This window comes from Eretmochelys imbricata, chromosome 12 (genome assembly GCF_965152235.1).
Source record: "Eretmochelys imbricata isolate rEreImb1 chromosome 12, rEreImb1.hap1, whole genome shotgun sequence".
Classification (NCBI taxonomy): Eukaryota; Metazoa; Chordata; order Testudines; family Cheloniidae; genus Eretmochelys; species Eretmochelys imbricata.
The window spans coordinates 35,841,692-35,863,574 of record NC_135583.1 but is presented as its reverse complement, the minus strand read 5'-3'; the positions used below and the strand labels follow the sequence as shown (position 1 = coordinate 35,863,574).

General features: G+C 41.2%; 1 protein-coding gene across 1 annotated transcript in view; it reads left to right on the top strand.

Annotated features, from left to right (window-relative positions):
• ZDHHC7 (zDHHC palmitoyltransferase 7) overlaps positions 1–21,883 on the top strand; it is a 39,719-nt gene that overhangs the window by 11,475 nt on the left and 6,361 nt on the right. Inside the window, exons 3-6 of the mRNA XM_077830918.1 lie at positions 5,102–5,424; positions 10,136–10,260; positions 14,349–14,445; positions 20,711–20,792. Of these exons, the coding sequence (XP_077687044.1) occupies positions 5,119–5,424; positions 10,136–10,260; positions 14,349–14,445; positions 20,711–20,792 (610 nt within the window). The 5' untranslated portion in view covers positions 5,102–5,118. The remainder of the gene's footprint in view (positions 1–5,101; positions 5,425–10,135; positions 10,261–14,348; positions 14,446–20,710; positions 20,793–21,883) is intronic.

Below are 21,883 nucleotides of genomic sequence, written 5' to 3'. Positions count from 1 at the left end.
TGTCAGTCATATAGTCTATTTAAAACTTCATATTACAGCTACAAAAGAGAGGTAAAAGCTTGATCCTGAGCAGCAATTTAGAATCCTAAATTCCTAGTGATGCTAGTGGGCATACGTGCATGGGGCTGCAGTATTAACTGTACAAAAATTAACAACATTTGTTTTTAATCTGGTAACTCAAAGGTGAAATCATTCGGAATTGTTTAGGGTAGCAGCCATGTTAATCTGTATCCACAAAAAGAACAGGAGTACTTGTGGCACCTTAGAGACTAACAAATTTATTAGAGCATAAGCTTTCATGGGCTACAGACCACTTCATCGGATGCATTGGAATTGTCACTGAATATTAAACACAAGAAAGAAATACACCTTTCCTAATCAGGTTAATTTAAGCATGAATTATATTGGAGAAATAAAGTTTGTTTTCCCAAGACATTTTCTAGACTGCAACTGCCTTTACTGTTTGTAACTAGGAGCATTGTTAGTGTATTACATTCAAATGAGAGAGGACTTTTGTACAAAAAAGAATTTACTTGACCAATAGCTTCATGATTTACTGTTGCTATGATTTAAGAACACTTTACTTTGATGGAATAAATTTAATTTAGCTACTCTAAATCATAGTTACAATATGTTAATAGTGTCTGTCCTGGGAATGAGTAAGTCTTTGATTTAGCAATCCAACACTAGAGTCAGAGGGAGGGAGTAAATGGAACATTTTTAATTAGGACAGCTAAGAATTAGTAATAAAGACTAGAAAAATGGTGAAAAGTATATGAAAGATGCATATATTTGTGTAACTTTGTCTGACAGCTATCACAAGTGTGAATCCCTCAGAAATTAATTGGTAAATGTAGGCATTGTAGATTATAATTTTGGATTAACAAAGCAGTACATATACTCAAGGTTTTGAGGTATGACCTAAAATACCATAAATCCCAGTGGTCATATGGAGTCTACCATTAGCACAGAAAAAATACTGGAGACATCTGCTCAGCTGTCACCAATCAATATAGTGCTTTCAAGTTTCTCTCAGATATGCCCTTTACTAGTACAGAATCAATAGCAATTTTAGGACTGAGTGTACTTCTAGGATTGCATGCTATTCTTGGAACTTTGTGTTCAGACTGTAATCTGTCTCCTGTTTGTTGATAAAACTTTGATTCTACCATTTCACACTGCTAGTTATAGGTGGCTGGAAAAAATTCTGTTTTACAAGAACGTTCAAGTTTTTGAACTTCGTTTTCATTCCACGTTGGAATGAAAACAAAACCTTTGGAATGTTTTCACAAAACAGAGCTGTATCAAAACATCCCTTTTCAGATTGAAATGGTCAGGTTTTTGATATTTCTCTCCAGAAAGTCCACGCTGGACCTGAGAAACCATCCTGTCAAATTTCATTGGCAATATGATGACTCAGCAGCTTCATGGGAGACAACAGCTGTAGTTCAGTATGGCAAAGCCCCCATTAGTCAGGACTGAAAAGCAGGAGGCCCCATTTTAATGCAAGGAGAAAAATGATGTTTGGCAAGTCAACAAGACAAAAATATAGCCCATATAAAAACCTCATATTTACCATTAGGGCTGTGATGCAACCAACAACTCTGAGGAAATGAATGTTGGTTTGATATCCATTTTTGTTTCATGGTGTGAAAATATTCTAGTCTACTAAGTACTGTTTTGAAAGACAAAAATAGGTAATGTGAATAGCAGGGAGTACATATGTCTGCAAGATTAAATTGCTACTTAGAAAATTGCTGAGCATAATTCATACAGGGGTTTTATTTGCCTATAGCTGTTTGTGTGACGAGCAGCCCTTGGCCTTCCTGCTAACTTACCATGTGAACTGATCGGAATTACTGCTTCATGGCCTATAGCAGTTTTTTCTGGGAAACACCATTTATTCTGTGTAAGACTACATCATCCCCTCCACTGTTTTTCTTCCTTTTTTACTAAGACAGCTGCTAAGAATTTTTTACACCGTAGAGTCATACCGGTTTAACTAAATTAGTGCAGCATCGTGCCTTTAGTTATACCGGTGCCATGTGCATGTAGACAAGCTACAAGTCTGAAGCTGTTCCTGTTCCTATGTCGACAGTGATGCCTAAAGTATTGTCATCAGATGAAAACATTGCGGTCCTTCACATTCTGGAGTAGCCCATGCTCCCTTTATAAATGATTTACCAGCACAGACTTAATCATTAGCCACTTTAAACTAAGAGCCCTTCCAGGGCACAAGCTAGAGCACTCGAAATAGCTTACCTGAACTAGGAAAAAGCATTAAATGATTTGAGGAGACTTTACAGGTCACTTATTTTATTTTATTTCCCCTGGAATAACATTAAGCATGCATGGAATTTCAATACTGCAGTCTCCTCTCCTGTTTCAGAAGTTAGGTGTATTTCAAGGCATCAAGAAGGAAGCAATAAACACACCTGTTGTTTGACTGCTTATGGTAGATGATTATTCATTCTTAATGCTAACATTTCATAAAACATCAGGGAATAAATGAGTATTACGATTTGTTGTAGAGTATCACAGTTTTTACTTTCTGGAATTGTGTAGCTATGCGCCTTGTTTTATTTAATCCTCTGAACAAGCAACGAAAACCTTTTGGGTTCTAAGTTGTTACCCTCTGCTTAATAGATTGGCCTTTTCTGCAGAGTCTGCAGTTACTTTAAGTACTTTTTCTAGTCATAACAAAGTGGTTTGCAGTTTTGATTTTAAGTACGACACAAAATAGCAGGAAAATTTTCTTTCCTTTGCTCCAAAGCAGGAGAATCTGATTACACCTGCTCAAGCCATGAAGTTTCACTTATGTTTCTGCAAGTTAACTATTGTCACTGTTGGAAAGGAATGTGAAACTGCCCAGACAAGCATAGTGTTTCTGGTATCCGAGCAAAAAGGATATTCATAGGAATTACCATTCTGGGTCAGAACAACGGTCTATTTAATCCACTATACTATCTCAGACAGCGGTCATGTTTCAGAGGAAGATATGAGGAAACCCTAAAGTGGGAGATTTTGGAATTATCTGCTTGTAGAGGAAGGTTCTTTCTAATCACCTTGGTTGATCAGGTTTATACCCTGAAGCATGAGGATTTATGTCCCTTCCAGGTTTTGGGGGTTTTAATCCATAGTAATGTGCCACTGTATATGAACATGGGCGAGTTCATACTTCTTTAAGCTTTTCTCTATTGTGGTGTAAAGGCCGCAAAAAAGACAATGCATCTCTCCCCAACCCTTTTCTCGCTATTTGTACAGGACGGGTGGCAGAAATCTCTTCATATTTAAAACGCTTCTGAAAAATATGGATTAAAGATTCCTCCTCAACTCAAACTTGCAGTGGTTCCAGAAAAATTAAATTAAAATCAATATACTTCCCCTCCTTTTAAAGTAATTGGTCAAATAAGGGAATTGGTATTTAAATTACTGATATTTTTAAATGGGGGGGAAATGCCTCAAAGAAAACCAGCCTCACGATTTTACACACACAACTAGATTTTGCCACCGGAAGGTATGACAAATTTGTACATAACTCTCCAGTCTGCGTACAGAAACGCCTCACTTAACGTCATTTCGTTGTTACGTTGCTGATCAATTAGGGAACATGCGCCTTTAAAGTTGTGCTTTGTCCACTGCTTGCAGGAAGAGCAGCCCGTTGCAGTGAGCTGGTGGGTGGTTGGAACCAGGTTGGACAGGCAGCCCCCCTACCAGCTCTCCGCTCTCAGTTCCCTGTGCAGCAGCTGCTCAGCAGGCTATCAGTTGCCGGCAGTTCAGCTGTCCCTTCCCCCACTGCCATGTGCTGCCTCTGCCTTGGAGCTGCTCCCCAAGACTCCTGCTTGCTGTGTGGGAGGGAGGGGAAGATGGGGGGGCTAATGTCAGGGTGTCCCCCTCCCCCCTGCTCCTGCACCCTGCTTACCTCATCTTCCATAGAGCAGGGGGGACACATGGACCAATGAAGGGAGCTGCTGCCTTAGGCAGCAGGTGCAGCTGCGGTCTGGTCTCAGCTTGCTGATCTAATTAACAAGGCAGTGTACTTCTGACCCCACTCTTCATACTTAAAGTGGAAATGCACATCTCTATCTCTCAGGGTGTGTGTCTGTCTGCCCTCCCTCCTTTCCTGCTGCTTTGTAGAGTGTGAGAGTTAAACCTTGAGGGGTCAGCCAATTGGTAGTTCATCATTTAGCAGTAAGGCATTCCCTGGGAAATATCCCACCCTCTGACTCCTCAGCCAAGTTTCACAATCATCATCACTGTGTACCAGTATTAAATTGTTTGTTTAAAACTTACACTGTGTGTATATATATAGTCTTTTGTCTGGTGAAAAAAATTTCCATGGAACCTAACCCCCTCATTTACATTAAGTCTTATGGAGAAATTGGATTCGCTTAATATCGTTTCGCTTAAAGTCGTATTTTTCAGGAACATAACTACAGCGTTAAGTGAGGAGTTCCTTTATTTTCCTTAATTTTCCATGCACTGTGTATTTTGTTTTTAAATAGATTATATGGTTTTAATCTTGGGCCAGTCTACTAAAATTGGCTTGTCCTCTTACCGTCCTTGTAGCATCCAGAATTGTAAATCACAGGTAGAATAACCTTAGTCAAGTGAAAGATTATCCAAAAGGAATATTAAAGCTTCTTTTTATATTCATGCAAATTAGAAAACTCCTCCCTGAATTTTTTCTCTTTAGTAATGTGTGTATTACACACACACACAAGTGGCTCATACTGATTATATAAATCTCCTTATTCTTTTGTAAACTTTTTAAATAACTGATTGCATATACCAGAAGTGTATATATTCTGTCATCAGTACTGACTGTGCATGAGGAGAGATGAAACTTGCAAAATTACACGTCTTGCAATCAGAGTAAATATTTTTAGAAATAAGTTTTCAATAAACAACTTACAAAATTGCAGCTAAGGACTTTTAAATGAGTGTCCTCAATTACTTACAGAAACAATCCAGCTTGAAACAGTCATAGAATGTGAATTCTCAATCGCTTGTTTTGCTTATCATGTCATAAAAATAAAAGTTGACCTCTATTTTTCATGGATTATTTGTGCATAAACATAGTCTCACCATCTTTCCTCAGGGCAAGTCTGGAAAACCATGCAGTCATCGGGGCACAGATTCCGTGACATTGAGCACCATCCCCTCCTTGCTGAAAATGACAGCTATGATTCTTCTTCATCGGAAGCCGATATGGCAGACAGGGTTTGGTTCATCCGTGATGGCTGTGGCATGGTCTGTGCTGTCATGACGTGGTTTCTGGTTGTGTATGCAGACTTCGTAGTGACTTTTGTCATGTTGCTGCCTTCCAAAGACTTTTGGTACTCTGTGATCAATGGTGTTCTTTTTAACTGTTTGGCAGTGCTAGCGCTCTCGTCTCACCTGAGAACTATGCTAACTGATCCTGTAAGTATATGATTACTACTTGAAATTGGGTCATTCTCTCATGTTTAGTCAGTTGCAGAGAATAAGGTGAGCAACTGTGAATTCTCTTTTATAGATAGGTAGGGTCTATCTCCTGCTGCTAGGATAATTCTTTTTGTTGCAAATCTTGAAATTGATTGAAGCAGAGGTTGGTCTCAATCTCCAGTCTTTTGTTCTTTTAAGGTATCATAAACAAGCCTTGAACTGAGTGAAAAACAAAGCAGAAACAGTTGAAAATTCAAGGGAAAGGAAGACAAATGGGAAGTGTAGGGTCACTTGTTAAATATTTACTATTCAAGTCCATTATAGAAGATCATTAAAATGCCTATTTTGTTTTGTAACTTCGTTTGTTTCCTAGTTATATTATCAAATCTAGATAACTTTGTAAAAGTTGTTTGATTCCAGGTGATGTGGTAAGAAAATATTCTGCTTTTAATGAATAGAAAAGTTAAGGTTTTCAAAAGTATTTATGGCAGTCTTCAAAATCTGACTCATCGTTAAGACTTGTTGGTATAAACTGATAGGCAGTAACACTTACCAGAGTTTGTTGATCTGACAGTTAAAATGTGGAGTAAGTTGATCAATGTAGGGAGGAAACTTAGATAGGACTAGGGCTCACTTGGCATTATGGATATTTTTCTCTCAATAAATCTGAGGTTAAAATGTTATGAATATTTTTATGTTGTTGAATAAATTAATGAGATCAACAGATTAAATTATTAGTGTTCTAATAAGACTCAATGTAGCTTCACCTAGTTTTTAATAGGAAACAAACATTTGGAAAAATTAGCCATCACCTCCTGGAAATCTGTAAAAAGTATAATTCAGTTAAACTAAAAGCTTTCATCACAGTATGACTACTTAAAGTCAAGCTTCTTACAACTTTAAAATATATATTTTGTATACAGAGTACATACAAAAATCTAAAATTACTTTGGAAATCTTGGTATAAAAACTAAATTAAGCAGTTACATCTTCACAATCTTTAAATGGTTTTGATGTAGTTAAGTGGCATTTACTGGTAAATAAGGCTGTTCCTTGCTACCGAAAATGTTTCTGCAAGGTAAAAATTACAAATTGCCACAGTTTTACTGCTACACAAAATTTGAATTAATATATGCAAATACATTTTAGAATACATTTCTGTCAACGCTCATAGTAATAGCTTATGGCAGCCTAAATGGTGTATTTTCAACTATTGCTATAACAATGTACCTATTTCCAGATTAATAGCAGTTTTGCTTATAACTAGTTGTCTAAAATTATATTCTTCAATTTCTGGGTTAACTCTTTTGTGGTGGAACTGGTGGCAAGTTAGCGTTTAGTATAAAATGTCATCCTTAGAAATAGTAGTAAACATCTTGCTATAAAAGCCTTGACACTGACATCTTAAAGGTGCCTCAGCTCTAGATTGAAGCCTATGGGATTTGCAGTGTCGTGGGAAAATCTCACTGCTTAAATACTGGAGTGGACCACTTCATCCAGAAATGTTAAATTGAGATTATAATGATCCTCGCCAGTCCAGGTCTTTGCAGCTTTTTATCAGTCATTATAGCAAGTATTCACTGCTCAGTTTTAAAACACACTTAATTTCCAAAGTTCTGTTAGTAAGCAAGCCCAGTCTACATAAAATTAAAGTTTTGAATTGGTATTGTAAACTGGATTGGATTGGATTTGTTACAGTTCATATACAAAAAGAGAGTATTTATTGGGCGGGGGTAGGACACACCTATCCAAGAAGTGATTTTGGCAATTCATTAAAGCATGCTAGTGCCTGAGTAGTTCTGAACCCACACCCAGTGACGAAAAATTCTTTCTTGAAGCCAATGAGATGCATTTAAACAAAGCCTTCTTGAAGAACCAGTTAGTGTGTTTATGGGTGTGTTAAGCACTGATTATTAAAAATACCTAAGACCTTGAGAGCCAAGATATTGTTTATAGACTAGGTATGTCTTAATCTGTTTCACTTAATGTACTTGCCATATTCCCCCCCCCCCCCAAAAAAAAAAAAAAGCTGTGTAGTAGAAACTGTTGACTGTTAAATAGGAGTAAAGGAAAATTAGAATAAAGTCTCTCAAAATTCATAAGAAGTATAAAGTTACATTTGAAGACAAATAGATTTTATTACCTTATAACCATGAGAATTTAATCAAAAGTAAACGGGCTACAGTTTGAGATTATAAAAGTCATAATCTCTCCAATGTTTGCAACTGGAATCAAGTATCATTGTTTTTATTTGTGATTACTCGTTAATTCGGCAAAATGGCAAAGACATGAGATCAAGTACATTTTGATAGTTATGTTTATGAATGAATGAAATTAGTGGAAAAGAGGCAGAAGGTGTTTTTTTTTCTTCTTACAAATTTGGATCCCTCTAGAACTAACTAAATCATCTCTTAGGTTTTGGTCTTCAGTGTAATGTTACTTCCATTTTGCCTGACTTGAATGAGAATGGTCACGCTCATAAACAATGTTTGCGCAGCAGAGAGTTGTGGAGTCCTCTCTGCATTACTAGCTCCGGCATCAACATGCCCCCTGATGGGCCAGTTAGCTCAAGTGTACCGAATCGCTTAACTCAGGCTAGAGCTTTTTGTATGCAACAGGAGTCTGGTTAGGAGCAATAGTAAGGGCTGGTCTTTACTACGGGGACGGGAGATCAGTGCTGCTGCAATCAATGCAGCACGGGTCGATTTAGTGGATCTAATGAAGACCCACTAAATTGACAGCAGAGCACTCTCTAGTCAACCCCGGTACACCACCTCTCCGAGAAGAGTAAGGTAAGTCGATCAGAGAGCCCCTACCATCAATGCAGCACAGTGAAGACATCAGGGTAAGTCGACCTAAGCTACGTCGACTCCATTCACGTAGCTGGAGTAGTATAACATAAGTCGACTTACCCCAGTAGTGAAGGCAAGCGCTGTGTTATACCTTGAGTTAATACTGCAGCGAAGAGGAGCCATAGAATGTGAAACACTGGGGCGTGGACATGGGTTGACAAAACATTCTGCTTCAGTGGAAATTACCTCCTAGAGAACAGGAGGGAAATACCCATTCCTGTGTTAAAATCTGGCAGAGCTCAGTCTTCTCTCCAGAAGAGCTTCCTTAAATCATTTAAGTAACCTGGTCTTTTTGCTAGATTGTGTAAATGAGAATCACAAACATTGCAAAGTCTGACAATAACTCCAGGCTTCAAATACAACTACTCTTTTCCTGATACTTCTCCACCATCACCCAGAAAATCAGCCTTGCATTACAGTGTTCTGAGTGTAAAAAAAGAAACAAACAAAAAAAACAGGCAGCACGTTGCCCATTTTAGAAAACTGGGGGGAGGGGATCCTAAGTGAATTTTTACCATGTAACACCTTTGCCCTTGTCACAGACACTCCCCACTTCCTTCATATAAACCCTTTTGATTTCATTCTAGCAGTTTGACTAAACCCTTAAAGGCAAGACAATCCAAAGCAAAAGCTTTCAGACTGTTCTTGGTTCACTCTGGGCCTCTTAGGGCATGGCTACACTTGCAGATGTAGAGAGCTTTGAATTAAACCAGCCTTCGAAGAGCACAGTAGGGAAAGCGCTGCAGTCTGTTCACACTGACAGCTTCAAGCGCACTGGCGTGGCCTCATTTGCAGCATTGGGAGCAGTGCATTATGGGCAGCTATCCCAGCATGCAAGTGACTGCAACGTGCTTTTCAAATGGGGGGTGGGGTGGGGTGGAGTGTGACAGGGAGTGTGTTGTGTGTATTTGGGGGGAGAGAGAGTGGGTTTTTGGGGGGCTGAGAACATGTCAGCATGCTGTCTTGTAAGTTCAGACAGCAGCAGACCCCTTCCCCGCCCACCCCCTCAGCCCCTTTCCCCCTCTCACACACAGCATTCCACACTAATGGTTGCTTTGTCTCAGAGCAGATAAGCAGCCCGCTGTCAAAAATGGAGCTTTGAAAGGGCATTTCCGCATTCCTGCAGAGATTGAAAAACAATGAGAAGAGTGACCACTTAAGGCAATTATGGGACGTTTCCAGAGGCTGATCAGAGTGCAGTAATGCAACACCTCGTTCACGCTGACACCCGGGCGTTTCAGCTAAGGCGCAACAAGCGTTAATCTTCACACAGAGGCGGAGTACCAGGAGCGCTCTGGCTGTGGAGTCAGAGCGCTCTACGTGCCTTGCCAGTGTGGAGGGGTAGTGAGCTAGGGCGTCCAAGGCTGCATTAATGCGCTCTAACTCACAAGTGTAGCCCAAGCCCTTAGTAACATCAATAGCTGATTGCCCTAGCTTTTGGGCCTCAGAATAGTTAACCTACTTTATATACTTGAAAGGAGGCATGTCCCTTTCCTGATTTGCTCACTTACAAGAAATCTTTTCAACTTTAAGCAAAGATGCTGACTGCCGTTTTGACATTTGTAGGGAAAGATCATGGATTCTATTCACGTTTGTGGTAGTTCATTTGAAACTGAACTGGCACTAATGGGTCGTGGTGTCTCTGGAAGACGCTGAGTGTAGTTTCCTATCGGAGGAAAATAATGTCTGTACACAAAAATGGGCTTAGTGTGAAAAATATTTTATATTCAATACACTCCATGTTAATGTTGACTAGTCAAACCTGTTCAAATCTGCAGTTAAAAAGGTGACTTTAAAAAGCGGTATCTTTCCTAATTTAAGATGATTTCTTCTCTCCCTCCATTTTAAATATTTAGGGGGCTGTACCAAAAGGAAATGCCACTAAAGAATACATGGAGAGTTTGCAGCTGAAACCTGGGGAAGTGATCTACAAATGTCCAAAATGCTGTAGTATCAAACCAGAACGTGCACATCATTGCAGGTATACCATTATTTTCTTTAAAGTGAACCTTCATGAAGGTATTTGAAAATGAAATTCTAAAAAAAGTATAAAGTAACTAATGAACATGGTCTGCAGGTTCCTTACTTTGATTTAATGAAAGTTTTGCAGACTTTGTATTACAGAACTGTGTGTATATTTGTCTATCAAATAGATCTAAAACCTTGAGGTGAGGCAGGGAAGAAAGGAATAAGCCTAAAAGTTTTAAAGGATTTCATTGCTATTTGGTAAATTTTGTTGTAGAGCAGAAAGTGTTTCCTCTTATCATTTACTCCTTTAGCTAAAAATTTAAAAAAAAACAAAACAAACTTGAATCTTTTATATACTGGTCTTACTTTGTTCCGGTTACAAGAGTCATTTTAAATTAAGAAATTCATTACAAGTACATTTGAAATGGTCACCTCAATGTGTGCTCTTCCTGAAAGTTCTGAAGAGGTCTGTTCAAAATGACACATTCCTGAGCATGTAGATTGACTATTTGGTTGTTTTTTTCCCCTAAGCAGCATGCATAAACAAGTTTGTTAAACCAATTAAATATTCTTCAGTTCATTGGAGACTGTTCTGAGTTATGTAAGATGTGATTATCATAATCTTGGATTAGGATGTTGCATAAAGTATAGTAAAAAGTATAGTAAATCTATCTTCATTTAAATCCACTCTGTTCCTGTTAGCTTGAAGGCATTTTAGATGCACCCGTAATGTTCAACCACTAGAAAGATGAACTTACATATGTCTGTCTCTATGTAGCTAAGTGACTTGTAAATATTTGTATACTGTGTATGCATGTTTATATACACAGAGTTACATGTGTGTAATGTTTGAGTAGTAGCTGTGTTAGTCTGTATCAGCAAAAAAACCGAGGAGTACTTGTGGCACCTTAGAGACTAACAGATGTTTTTAATAGCACCTCTCTAACGCATATCCAGCTCTGTAATATATTGACAGTTTCTGCTCACCTAAAGGATGAGAATGGACTTTTGTTGGAACTCTAAAATGCAAATCACTATGGAAATGACTGTAAAAAAAATCTGCAGTTGATATAAATTGTCTGTTTTGTCACTCTAGTTGTGGCAAGGTTATGGTTGAGAAGTCACTTCCATTATAAAGTGTCTGTCTTGGAGCTCAAATCTTGTTCTTATCTGAGATGTGAATTTTGGTTTTGTATGTGGAGTGGGGAGGAAAAGTTCCATGTAAATATGTAATCATTGTTAAATTTTCTACCCGCAAGAGGGGGAGAGTCTATTCAGTTGAGACTTCATACGTGTTCTTTATACACAGTATTCCAATGCCTTTTTGTTTTTAAACCTAACAAGGACTTGGCCTGTAAGGAATGGTGCTTGTGAGGATCAGAGCCTTTGATGATTTCAATTTTAAGTGTTTTCTTTAAGCAATATGATTGTATTATTTTCATAAGATTGCAATTTTACTTTCCTGCACTTTGGCAAGCTCAGGTCAGATGTTACAGATAGACACAGGCATTGTCTAGTCATGAGACAGTAGAACAGGAGCCAAGAAGTGCATCTCCTAGCCTCGTTCCTGGAAATCTGTCGCCCAAGTTCCTCTGTAACTGGCTCTTTATTTGACTTAATCTCTGCCTTAGCCATCTATTAAATAGATTGTAATGGTAAAGCACTTTTTAGACCTTCAATTGAAAGGTAATGATTCGGTCAGTATTCATGACTACTTTGGTGTCTCAAGGAGCAAGAGTTGAGTCTTTTTTTTTTCATCCAGAAAATGTTATGGAAATGCTATGATAGCATTAAGATTGAAAATTTAATTGCACAGATCAGGAAAGCAACTTTCACAGCATCCATAGCTTGGGGTGGATATGTATGTGTAGGTTAACACTTTTTAAGAATGGAAAATGCTCTTGTTAAAAAGGCCAAGCAATCTATCTTTTGGGAATCATAACTGAGATTATAATCACATAATAGAGAAAAGTTTCTAAAATTGCATTATTTTTCTAAATTCAAGTCTTTTATTGAGTGTTACTTTGGTTGCTTCCTTGGGATGGTTTTAAAACCATCCCATCAAACATCCATTGTTTTTATTAATCTGTCTGAATATGTTTATTCATAATACACCAGAACTATTCATTTATTACTGTTGAAGTTGAAGGGATTTAATTTCTTTGCATATTCCACAAGAAAATCTGTAACTGTACAAGCTCACCTCATTAAATTAGGAAAATGAAAGAGATTTATTACTTAGATGGTCAGTTTGGGGAAAGACAGCAATAAATGTAGCGACTGTTTTATCTTGCATGTAGAATGTAGAGATTTTGATTGGATTCTTTTGCAATTAACTTTAAGAGAAATGTTGGTTGATAGCCCTTAGGTACTATATGGTCTAACAAAGAGACGTGGTGAGAGTTTTCTTGGAACTGTTGCCAGAAATATCCAACAGAACTCTGTCCACATATCTATTCAAGTGATACCATCATAGGACGTAATCACATCAGCCACGTTATCAGGGACTCATTCACCTGCACATCTACCAATGTGATATATGTCATCATGTGCCAACAATGCCCCTCTGCCATGTACATTGGCCAATCCGGATAATCTCTACGCAAAAGAATAAATGGACACAAATCTGACATCAGGAATCATAACTGAATGCATCCGATGAAGTGAGCTGTAGCTCACGAAAGCTTATGCTCAAATAAATTGGTTAGTCTCTAAGGTGCCACAAGTACTCCTTTTCTTTTTGCGGATACAGACTAACACAGCTGCCACTCTGAAACCATTCAAAAACCAGTTGGAGAACACTTCAACCTCTCTGGTCACTCAGTAACAGACCTAAAGGTGGCAATTTCACAACAGAAAAGCGTCAGACTCCAAAAAGAAACTGCTGAACTGGAATTAATTTGCAAACTAGATACCATTAACTTGGGCTTGAATAGAATGGCTGGGTCATTACACAAATTGAATCTATTTCCCCATGTTAAGTATCCTCACACCTTTTGTCAACTGTCTGAAATGGGCCATCTTGATTATCACTACAAAAGTTTTTTTTCTCCTGCTGATAATAGCTCATCTTAATTAATTAGTCTCTTACAGTTGGTATGGCAACTTCCACCTTTTCGTCTTCTCTGTATGTGTGTATATATCTTCTTACTGTACGTTCCATTCCATGCATCCGATGAAGTGAGCTGTAGTTCATGAAAGCTTATGCTCAAATAAATTAGTTAGTCTTTAAGGTGCCACAAGTACTCCTGTTCTTTTTTACCCCCCCTCCCCCCAAAAAAAGCAGATATAATTTGAAAGTATGCGTTGAACAGCCTTTTGGTACTAATCCAGCCGTGGATAAAGATGATACTACATCTGAATGTATGTTATATATCCTATGCTACTCCTGATTGAATCTTTTGTAATTTTAATGATATAGTTAGATTTTATTTCTGAGAAATGAGAGGGAATTGACATTTACAAATGAAGTTTAGACTGTTCTCTGAAGCATTTTGACGGTGCACACGTTCAGTATATTTGATGGAGCTGTGTGGGTAGTAAAACAGCTGTGAAAATTTCTGGAGACATTGAAAATCTCCCTTCTTGCAGATATTAGGTCAACTTTTCTATATTCCTAACCAGATTTACAGTTTGAATATCTGTACGATGAACTAGGTACTTTCTGCCAAATATTGCTTTTGGCTGTTCTTTTACCTTGAATCTGGAGAGGATTGAAGCTCTACTTATATGGTGTACTCATAGCTACATAGTTATTAAAAAAAATAAAAAATACACATGATTGGATGTGCACACTTATCCTTTTTGGAGCATGTCAGTATTTATTTTAGTGGATATGAAACAAGTCTTTTGTATAAAGTCATTTACTCTCAGAAGTCTTGGCATAAATTTTTTTGAAAAAAACATTGCTCTAAATTGGTAAACCACAACAAACAAAACTAGTTAAGACCTTTGCTTTTTTCCCTTCAGCTTTCATTACATTCTGCTTATTAATTTTTGGCTCAGACACACTACATGTTCTTTCCTACAGTGAAATTTAAGATCCTTTTAAAAAAAAATATTAAATAAAAAGTGCCCATTTCTTTCTCTTCTCCCTCCAAGTATTTGCAAGCGATGTATTCGAAAGATGGATCATCACTGCCCCTGGGTGAATAATTGTGTAGGAGAGAAAAACCAGAGATTTTTTGTGCTGTTTACGGTAAGTACAAATTACCAACAAATTGTTCTAAATATGAAAATTGACTATAGGTAACAATTTTTCACATACTTACCCCTGGATTAAATTGCTCGCTATTTAGCTATACCTTTATTCTTGGGGGAATTCTGTATCAAAAAACTAAAAATGTTGTGTACAATATTTTAAAATCTGCATATTTTATTTTTCAAAATAACACAATATAATCAAGATAGTTTATTTTGCTAACAGGTATTTTGAAATGAATTAACAAGTATGTCTCTAACAATATAGACAACAAAAGATTCTGGAAGTGTTTTTTGACAAATAGATTCCTTACTAGGCATACAGAATTTTGAATAATCATTCATATAAACTACAGTACATAACCATATTTTCCACACCCTCAGAAGCAGTGCAGAGGCTCGAAGGAGAGGGAAGTAATTGCTGGGAAAAAGCCTGGGAATGAACCTGGAGGGTTGTTGGGTATGGGTGGGAGAAATATGGAACAGTTTTGTGTGGGGGTTTTGGAGGGCAGGGGGGATTGTTAGGGAGTCGGGGATCCTCCCCCATGCAGACTCTGGCTGACCCCTAGCCTCTCCCAGTCAGGCATATCTACCCCTGTGCCTGTGTCCCTGCACCACCACTCAAACCCCGCCCCCCCCCCGGACTCCATGTGTCCCTGCATCCCCACTCCCAATCATCCCCTGTTCCAGTGTGTTCCCCTAATGCCCCTCTAAATCCCACTCTGTATCCCGTGGCGCCTCACCTGGCCCCCGCAGGCAGGGCTCTGTGGGGAACCCAGCTTCTGCTCTCTCCCTGTCAGCTGCTGACCACTAGGCGGCTGCCTCTGTTCTCGTGCCACAGCAGCCCCTGGTGGGCAAAAGACATAACTGCAGAGCCTCTCCAGCAGAATGTATTTTCTGCCCAGAAAAATCTGTGGGACATATGTATTCTGTGCAGCCACCGTGGTGAAGAATTCCCCCAGGAATACATACCGTGGATGTACAGCATTATACCATTTCACTGTTCGCAGTATATTGTTCTAATACACAACACAGTATGTTACTAGTTTTTAAAGTTTGCAACGTGACATAATTATATGCCTGGGGGCAGGACTTGGATCAGGCTGATATAATATGCTGGTACCTCGCTCAAGCTGTGATCTTGTTCTGCAGAATCTCAATTTTCATTTAAAAAACAATCTGTTTAGGGTGGCAAAGAAAATCTCGAATGTGAACTGATTGTGATAGCTACATGAATCTGCAGTAAGCCTTGCATAGTAGCTCTGAGATGGCTGGTGGTGATTTTAAATGTCATTGTTAACAATTTTTAATTCCTCATGTAAGAAAGGAGAGGGAGCATACCTACGTCTGCACAATTTACAGGAGTGACTTCTTTTGGTGCCACAAGTGAGTGTTGTTTAGGAGAGGGCACTTCTTTCCTTCACTAAAGAAGGAGCCTGGTAGAGCCCAGTTGGGAATCGGAGCCCCACTGAGGGGGACATAAGTCCAAGGAATTGAAGCAACCATATTTGAGCATCTGCACAACAGACTGAATGGCAACTCACATGGGCAGACCTTGGATGAGTACCACTGCCCTTCTCCTTCCCCTAATTTCTCCCATGCCTTGGAGAGGGTATTAGTAGATATTAGCCATGCTTGTTTTAATCGGGTGTTTGAGTCAAGTGTTTCAATAACTTAAAATCCATTAGTTCTTCTTCGAGTGCTTGCTAATGTCAATTCCACATTAGGTGTGTGAGCGCCGTGTGCACCATTGCTGGAGATTTTTCCCTCAGTTGTATCTATCGGGCCAGCTTTAGTGCCTTCCGGACCCACGCACTTACGCGCCGGTATGGGGGCGCCACCAACACCGCATCCTCCTCAGTTCCTTCTTACTGCTCAAGACAGTTTCTGGAACAACTCTTGCTTTGGCAAGGCATTCTTCTCAGTGGTTTCTGCCTCTGTTTCATAGTTTGTCTTAAGTATAGTTGTAGTGTATATATTGTAAATAGCATTAGTGCAAATAGTTAGATCCCCAGTCTCCTTACCGTCAAGGGGCTCTCTTCGCTGCTGGGCCAGGCATGCCTGGTCCACGGGTTTCAAACCTGGTGCCTCTTGTGGCAAGCCTGTGCCCAGGAGCAACCTATACTCCAGTTGTCTGAAGCATTTGGGAGAATGTCCAGTCTCCTGTCCGCCACGGGTGTCCAGACTCTCTGCATCGAATGGAGGATGAGAGGGTACCACTCCACCATGTTCACTTCAGGAGGGTTCTTCATCTGAATCTGAGGTAGAACCATACGTCCAGCCTAAGGGCCACCACCAGCATCCATCCTGTGTACCACCCGACCTCAGTACAGGTCCCCCACCGATGCCTGGCCAAGTGAACAGTGGCCTATGCAATGGCAGTACTGGAATCCTTGAGGGTTTCCCCACTGGGTCCACCTTCCCGCCAATCTTACTCAGTTGCTTCTGAGAGGTGGACTCTCCCTCTAGCCTGCTCGGCATCGAACCTCGACTCCGGTACCAACCCCAGTATCCATATTCAGGATGTAGCCCCCATGGATGTTGTTGAGGCTGAGAAAGAGGAAAAAAAACTCCTCCCTCCGGTACAAGCCTCTTCCTCCTGAGATGAGGCCGTCTCAGGGCTGAATATCTTGCTTCCACAGGATGACTTCAGGGCCCATCAGGAGTTTCTAAAGCAGATAGCAGCTATCCTGGGGCTAGAGACTGAGGAACTTAAGGAATCATCCTACATCCTTGTTGACATTCTGGCTGCAGCAGTTCCTTCTGAGGTGGCCCTGTCCATTAATGAGGCTGTAATGGGTCTGGTCAAGGCCCTGTGGCAAACCTCTTCTTCTCTGTCCGCCACCTCGAAGAGGGCTGAGAAGAAATATGTGCCAGCCAGCAAGTACGAGTATCTGTACTCCCACCCCTCTCCAGGGTCCCTTGTTGTATCGGCGGCCAACAAGGAGGCAGATGGGCGCTACCCCCAAACAGAAGGACACAAACTTGAGCTGTTGGGAGGAAAGTTTATTCGACAGCCGGTCTACAGCTGCATATCACAAACCAGCAAGCCCTACTGGGGAGATATGACTACAATCTGTGGGACTTCTTGTCCAAGTTCAAAGACTCCCTGCCTTGAGTTCTGAGGCATAAATTCTCTACCCTCTTAGAGAAGGGTAAGAATGTTGCCAAGGCCTCACTCCAGGCGGTAGTAGAAGCAGCTGATGTGGCGGCAAGGACACTGGTCTCTGCAGTAACCATGAGGCAGTGTTCTTGACTACAGTCCTTGGAGCTACCTCATGAGGTCCAACAGTTGATCGAGGACCGCCCTTTCAAAGGCTCCTCATTCTCGGAGCAGACGGATACAAAGCTCCATGGCCTGAAGAACTCAAGGGCCACCGTCAGGTGCCTGGGCCTCTATGCTCTGTCAACTTTTGAGGAAGCACTTCAGGCCTCAGCAACTGTCCCACTTCTCGGCTCTGCCTCTGAGACGGGAACCCTTTAAGAGAAAGGGAGGAGGTTACAAACACTGTTAGCCACTGCTTTAATCTCAACCTCACTTCCTGGGTTTCATAGGTACTCCGGTGGGCCCAAGCAGGTCTTTTTGAAGGTGCACCCAAGGGCACTATACTAGTTCCCAGTTTGGACCCTACCTCCCCATTGGTTTTGGATCAATTATCTCACTTCAGCCCGACATGGTTTTGCCTGGGGCACATGGCCGTGTACACTTGCGTGGTCTGGCACCCAAGGCCGTGACTCAGACACCTGCAGATGTGGTTGCTTCAGTGTACACCCCAAACAGACACCATTTGGACTCAGTGCTTACTGTTCAGCCCCCATCCTTGCTTCCCCCATCTGATGGAAGCAGCTCCTATCAGTGTTAGTGGGCCTCCCCTTCGTCACCCCCTGGGTGTCCATAGTCTTGGATGCTCCCGACCTAGGTTGGGAAGTCCACCTCGGTTCACTCAGGGCCTGTGGTCCCAGGAATAGCTCAGGGCGGTTCGCTTAGCTTGCCAAGTGTTCCTCCCACAGATCCCAGGAAAGGTAGTGCAGATACTGATGGACACCACCGTGGCTATGTTCTACATCAACAAACAGGGAGGGAGCCTGATCCTCTGCATTGTGTCAGAAGGCCATTCATCTATGGGAATTCTGCGTGAAGCACTCCACGCACCTCAAAGCTTCACATCTTCCGGGAGCTTGGAGAATGCCCTGGCAGATCACCCCAGCAGATCCTTCTCTCACCATAAATGGTCCCTTTACTTAGAGGTCACCAGGTTCATCTTCCAAAGAGGGGGGGACCTCCCCTGTAGACCTGTTCGCGACCAAGCAGAACAGAAAATGCCAACAATTTTGCTCGTTGCGTGGGCACAGTCTGGGCTCCCTCTCCGTCGTTTTCCTGCTTCCATGGACAGAGCTACTATTCTGTGTATTTGCTCCGGTTTCTATGGTGGTTCACGAGGTCCTCCTGAAGATCAAGCTTGATGAGGCGAGAATTATTCTAGCCTGAGCATGGCTCGGCACGTTGCTCCCGCTCCACCCACACCTGACCTCACAAGACCACGGTTGGTTACTGCACCTGAACCTCAGCTCCCTTCACCTAACTGCATGGAAGTTGACTGGCTAAACCCAGAGGAGCAGACCTGTTCAGAATAAGTTCAGTAGGTCTTGCTGGGCAGTAGGAAGTCCTCCACTAGGGCTACCTACCTTGCCAACTGGAAGCGGTTCTCGATATGGTCATCCCATCGAGGCATCTCTCCGACTCAGTCTTTCCTTGCGTCCATCCTGGACTACTTGCTCCATCTAAAGCAACAAGGTCTGGCTCTCGCATCCATCAAGGTGCATCTAACAGCAATTTTGTCCTTCCACCCACCAGTGGGCGGTAGATGAGGGTTCTCTCATGAGATGACATTGCTTTCTTAAGGGATTGGAGAGACTTTACACACAGGTTCACGAGCTGATCCCCATGTGGGTTTTAAACCTGGTCCTTTCGAGATTCATGGGTCCTCCCTTTGAGCCGCTAGCATCGTGCTCTCTGCTGCTACTTTCCTGGAAGGTCACCTTCCTGGTAATGATCACCTCATCCAGAAGGGTCTCTGAAATCAAGGCCCTTGCGTCAGAGCCTCCATACATGGTGTTCTTCAAGGACAGAGTCCAACTGCGCCCCTACCCAGCCTTCATGCCAAAGGTGGTTTCACAATCCCATAGCAACCAGGCCATTTTTTCTGCCGGTCGTCTTCCCAAAGCCTCACCAGAATTCAGAAGAGCAGCAGCTTCGCTCATTGGATGTTAAGCATGCCCTCACCTTCTATAGCAAGAGGACTAAATTCTTTCACAAATCCAAAAAAATTTTATAGCAGTAGCAGAAAGGATGAAAGGACTTCCAGGGTCAGTCCAGAGGCTCTAATCCTGGATAATCTCCTGTATTCGGGCATGCTACAAACAGGTGAATGTCCCATCTCAAGCAACCCTAATCGCTCACTCCATGAGAGCTCAGGCCTCTTCAGCGGCATTCCTCCTGCAGGTTCCAATCCAAGACATCTGAAGGGCTGCAACTTGGTCGTTGGTTCATGCCTTTGCATCCCACTACGCCATCACCCAAAAGGCTTGAGATGACTCCAGGTTTGGAAGAGCAGTGTTGCAGTCAGCATGTCCCTGAACTCTGAGCCTGCTTCCTGAGGTACTGCTTGTGAGTCTCCTAATGTGGAATGGACTTGAGCAAGCACTTGAAGAAAAAACGGTTACTGTCCTTTCCGTAACTGTTCTTTTGAGATGTATCTCTCATGTCCATTCCATGACCCACCCTCCTATCCCTCTGTTGGAGTTGGCCAGCAAGAAAGAACTGAGAGGATGTGGGACCGGCGGTGCCCCTTATGCTGGCGCATACCCGCACTGCTCCAGAGAGAGCTAGAGCCAGCCTGACTGATGGCAGGAAAAATCTCCGGCAGCAGCGCACACAACACGCACACATACCTAACATGGAATGGACATGAGCAACACATCTCAACAGTTACAGAAAGGTTAGTAACCCTTTTTTTCACTTTATTACATTTGTAATTGTAATGTGATCCAAAGAGCTAATAAATTAATGTACATTGTTGTACTTGCTGAATTTTTTTTATTTGAACTTTGCTGGAGTTGGTTTTACTCTATTTTATCCAATTAATAAACGATACTGCACCCAAGCATGTAATTTCCGAATGATTAAAAACTGGCTGCAAGGAATGTCTGCTTTACTGACTGACAAAATGATCAAGACTAAGCAAATTTCTATTTATTTCCAGATGTATATAGCCCTAATTTCAGCTCATGCACTCATTCTGTGTGGGTTTCAGTTTTTCTCTTGTGTCCGAGGACAGTGGACTGGTAAGCATGTGTTTATTTCTACCACCATAACCAAGCAGTGTTTATAAATAAAAAATCATAAAATGTTTGCAAATGTTTCAACTGTTTAACGTGAAGTGCCATGAATGTTCTCTTGCCTGCTCATGCCATCTTATTTTCTTGTGTGGTGCTTAGTTGAAATTTGCTAATTCCTTCATGCTTTCTTGTGCTTATTAGTATTTCAAGGCAATGTTTTGGTGCACCAGAGCTTGCTGGACTGTCAAGATCATTTGGAGAGTTATATGGCTGAAGGAATACCAGGGTCCTTAATGCAAGGGGATGGAGGATCATTGCTGTAAATACCAGGGAGGGCATGTGGATGAGGGGCTCAAGAGTCACCTTGAATAATAACAACAACTAGGGACGGGCTCTAGAGCATAGGTGAGGCACATTTCATAAGGCTCTCAATACTGGGGGAAGTCCTAGGACCAAGTAAGGGGCTTAGTTCATTGAGCCCTGGGTGAGGGTATTCAAACATAAAATGCCTTACTTCAGTCTTTCATACACACATCTTTCTTTCATTTTTTGCATGTTGTTATGCAGTTTGGAATGTGCATGGCTCATCTCTAGAGGAACCTGTCCAAACTGCTGTGTGATCTATAGTGTCTTCATGCATACTGTGAACAGATTGCTACTTTTAACAACTTCCTCAGCACTGAAATATGAAAAGAACTCATAATAAATCCCTATCAACGGTCTGGAATTTATGAAAGCTTAAAAAAAATAACCAAGTCATACACGCTTCTTGTAGTAGTGTCTCTTGGAGTGCTCCATGTCAGGTGTCCCTGCACCTTTAATGGGAGACATTTGGTAGCCATGCCCATTCAACACTTGGGGACATCCCACACATCCTCATGCCGCTCGCCAAGGCTGCATGGGGCTGTGAGGATGAACGGTCTTCAGTTCCTTCCCAGCTGCCTTTGGCCAGAGATGGAATCTGTGTTGCCTGTTCTCTAACACTTAGCTTTTTTTCCTCAGATAGTTTCCTCATAGTTATTTAGCTTATGGTGTTACAGTTGTTCCTTTTATTTCTTCCTCTCAAGCTATTAAAAAAATGTTTAAAATCATTCATA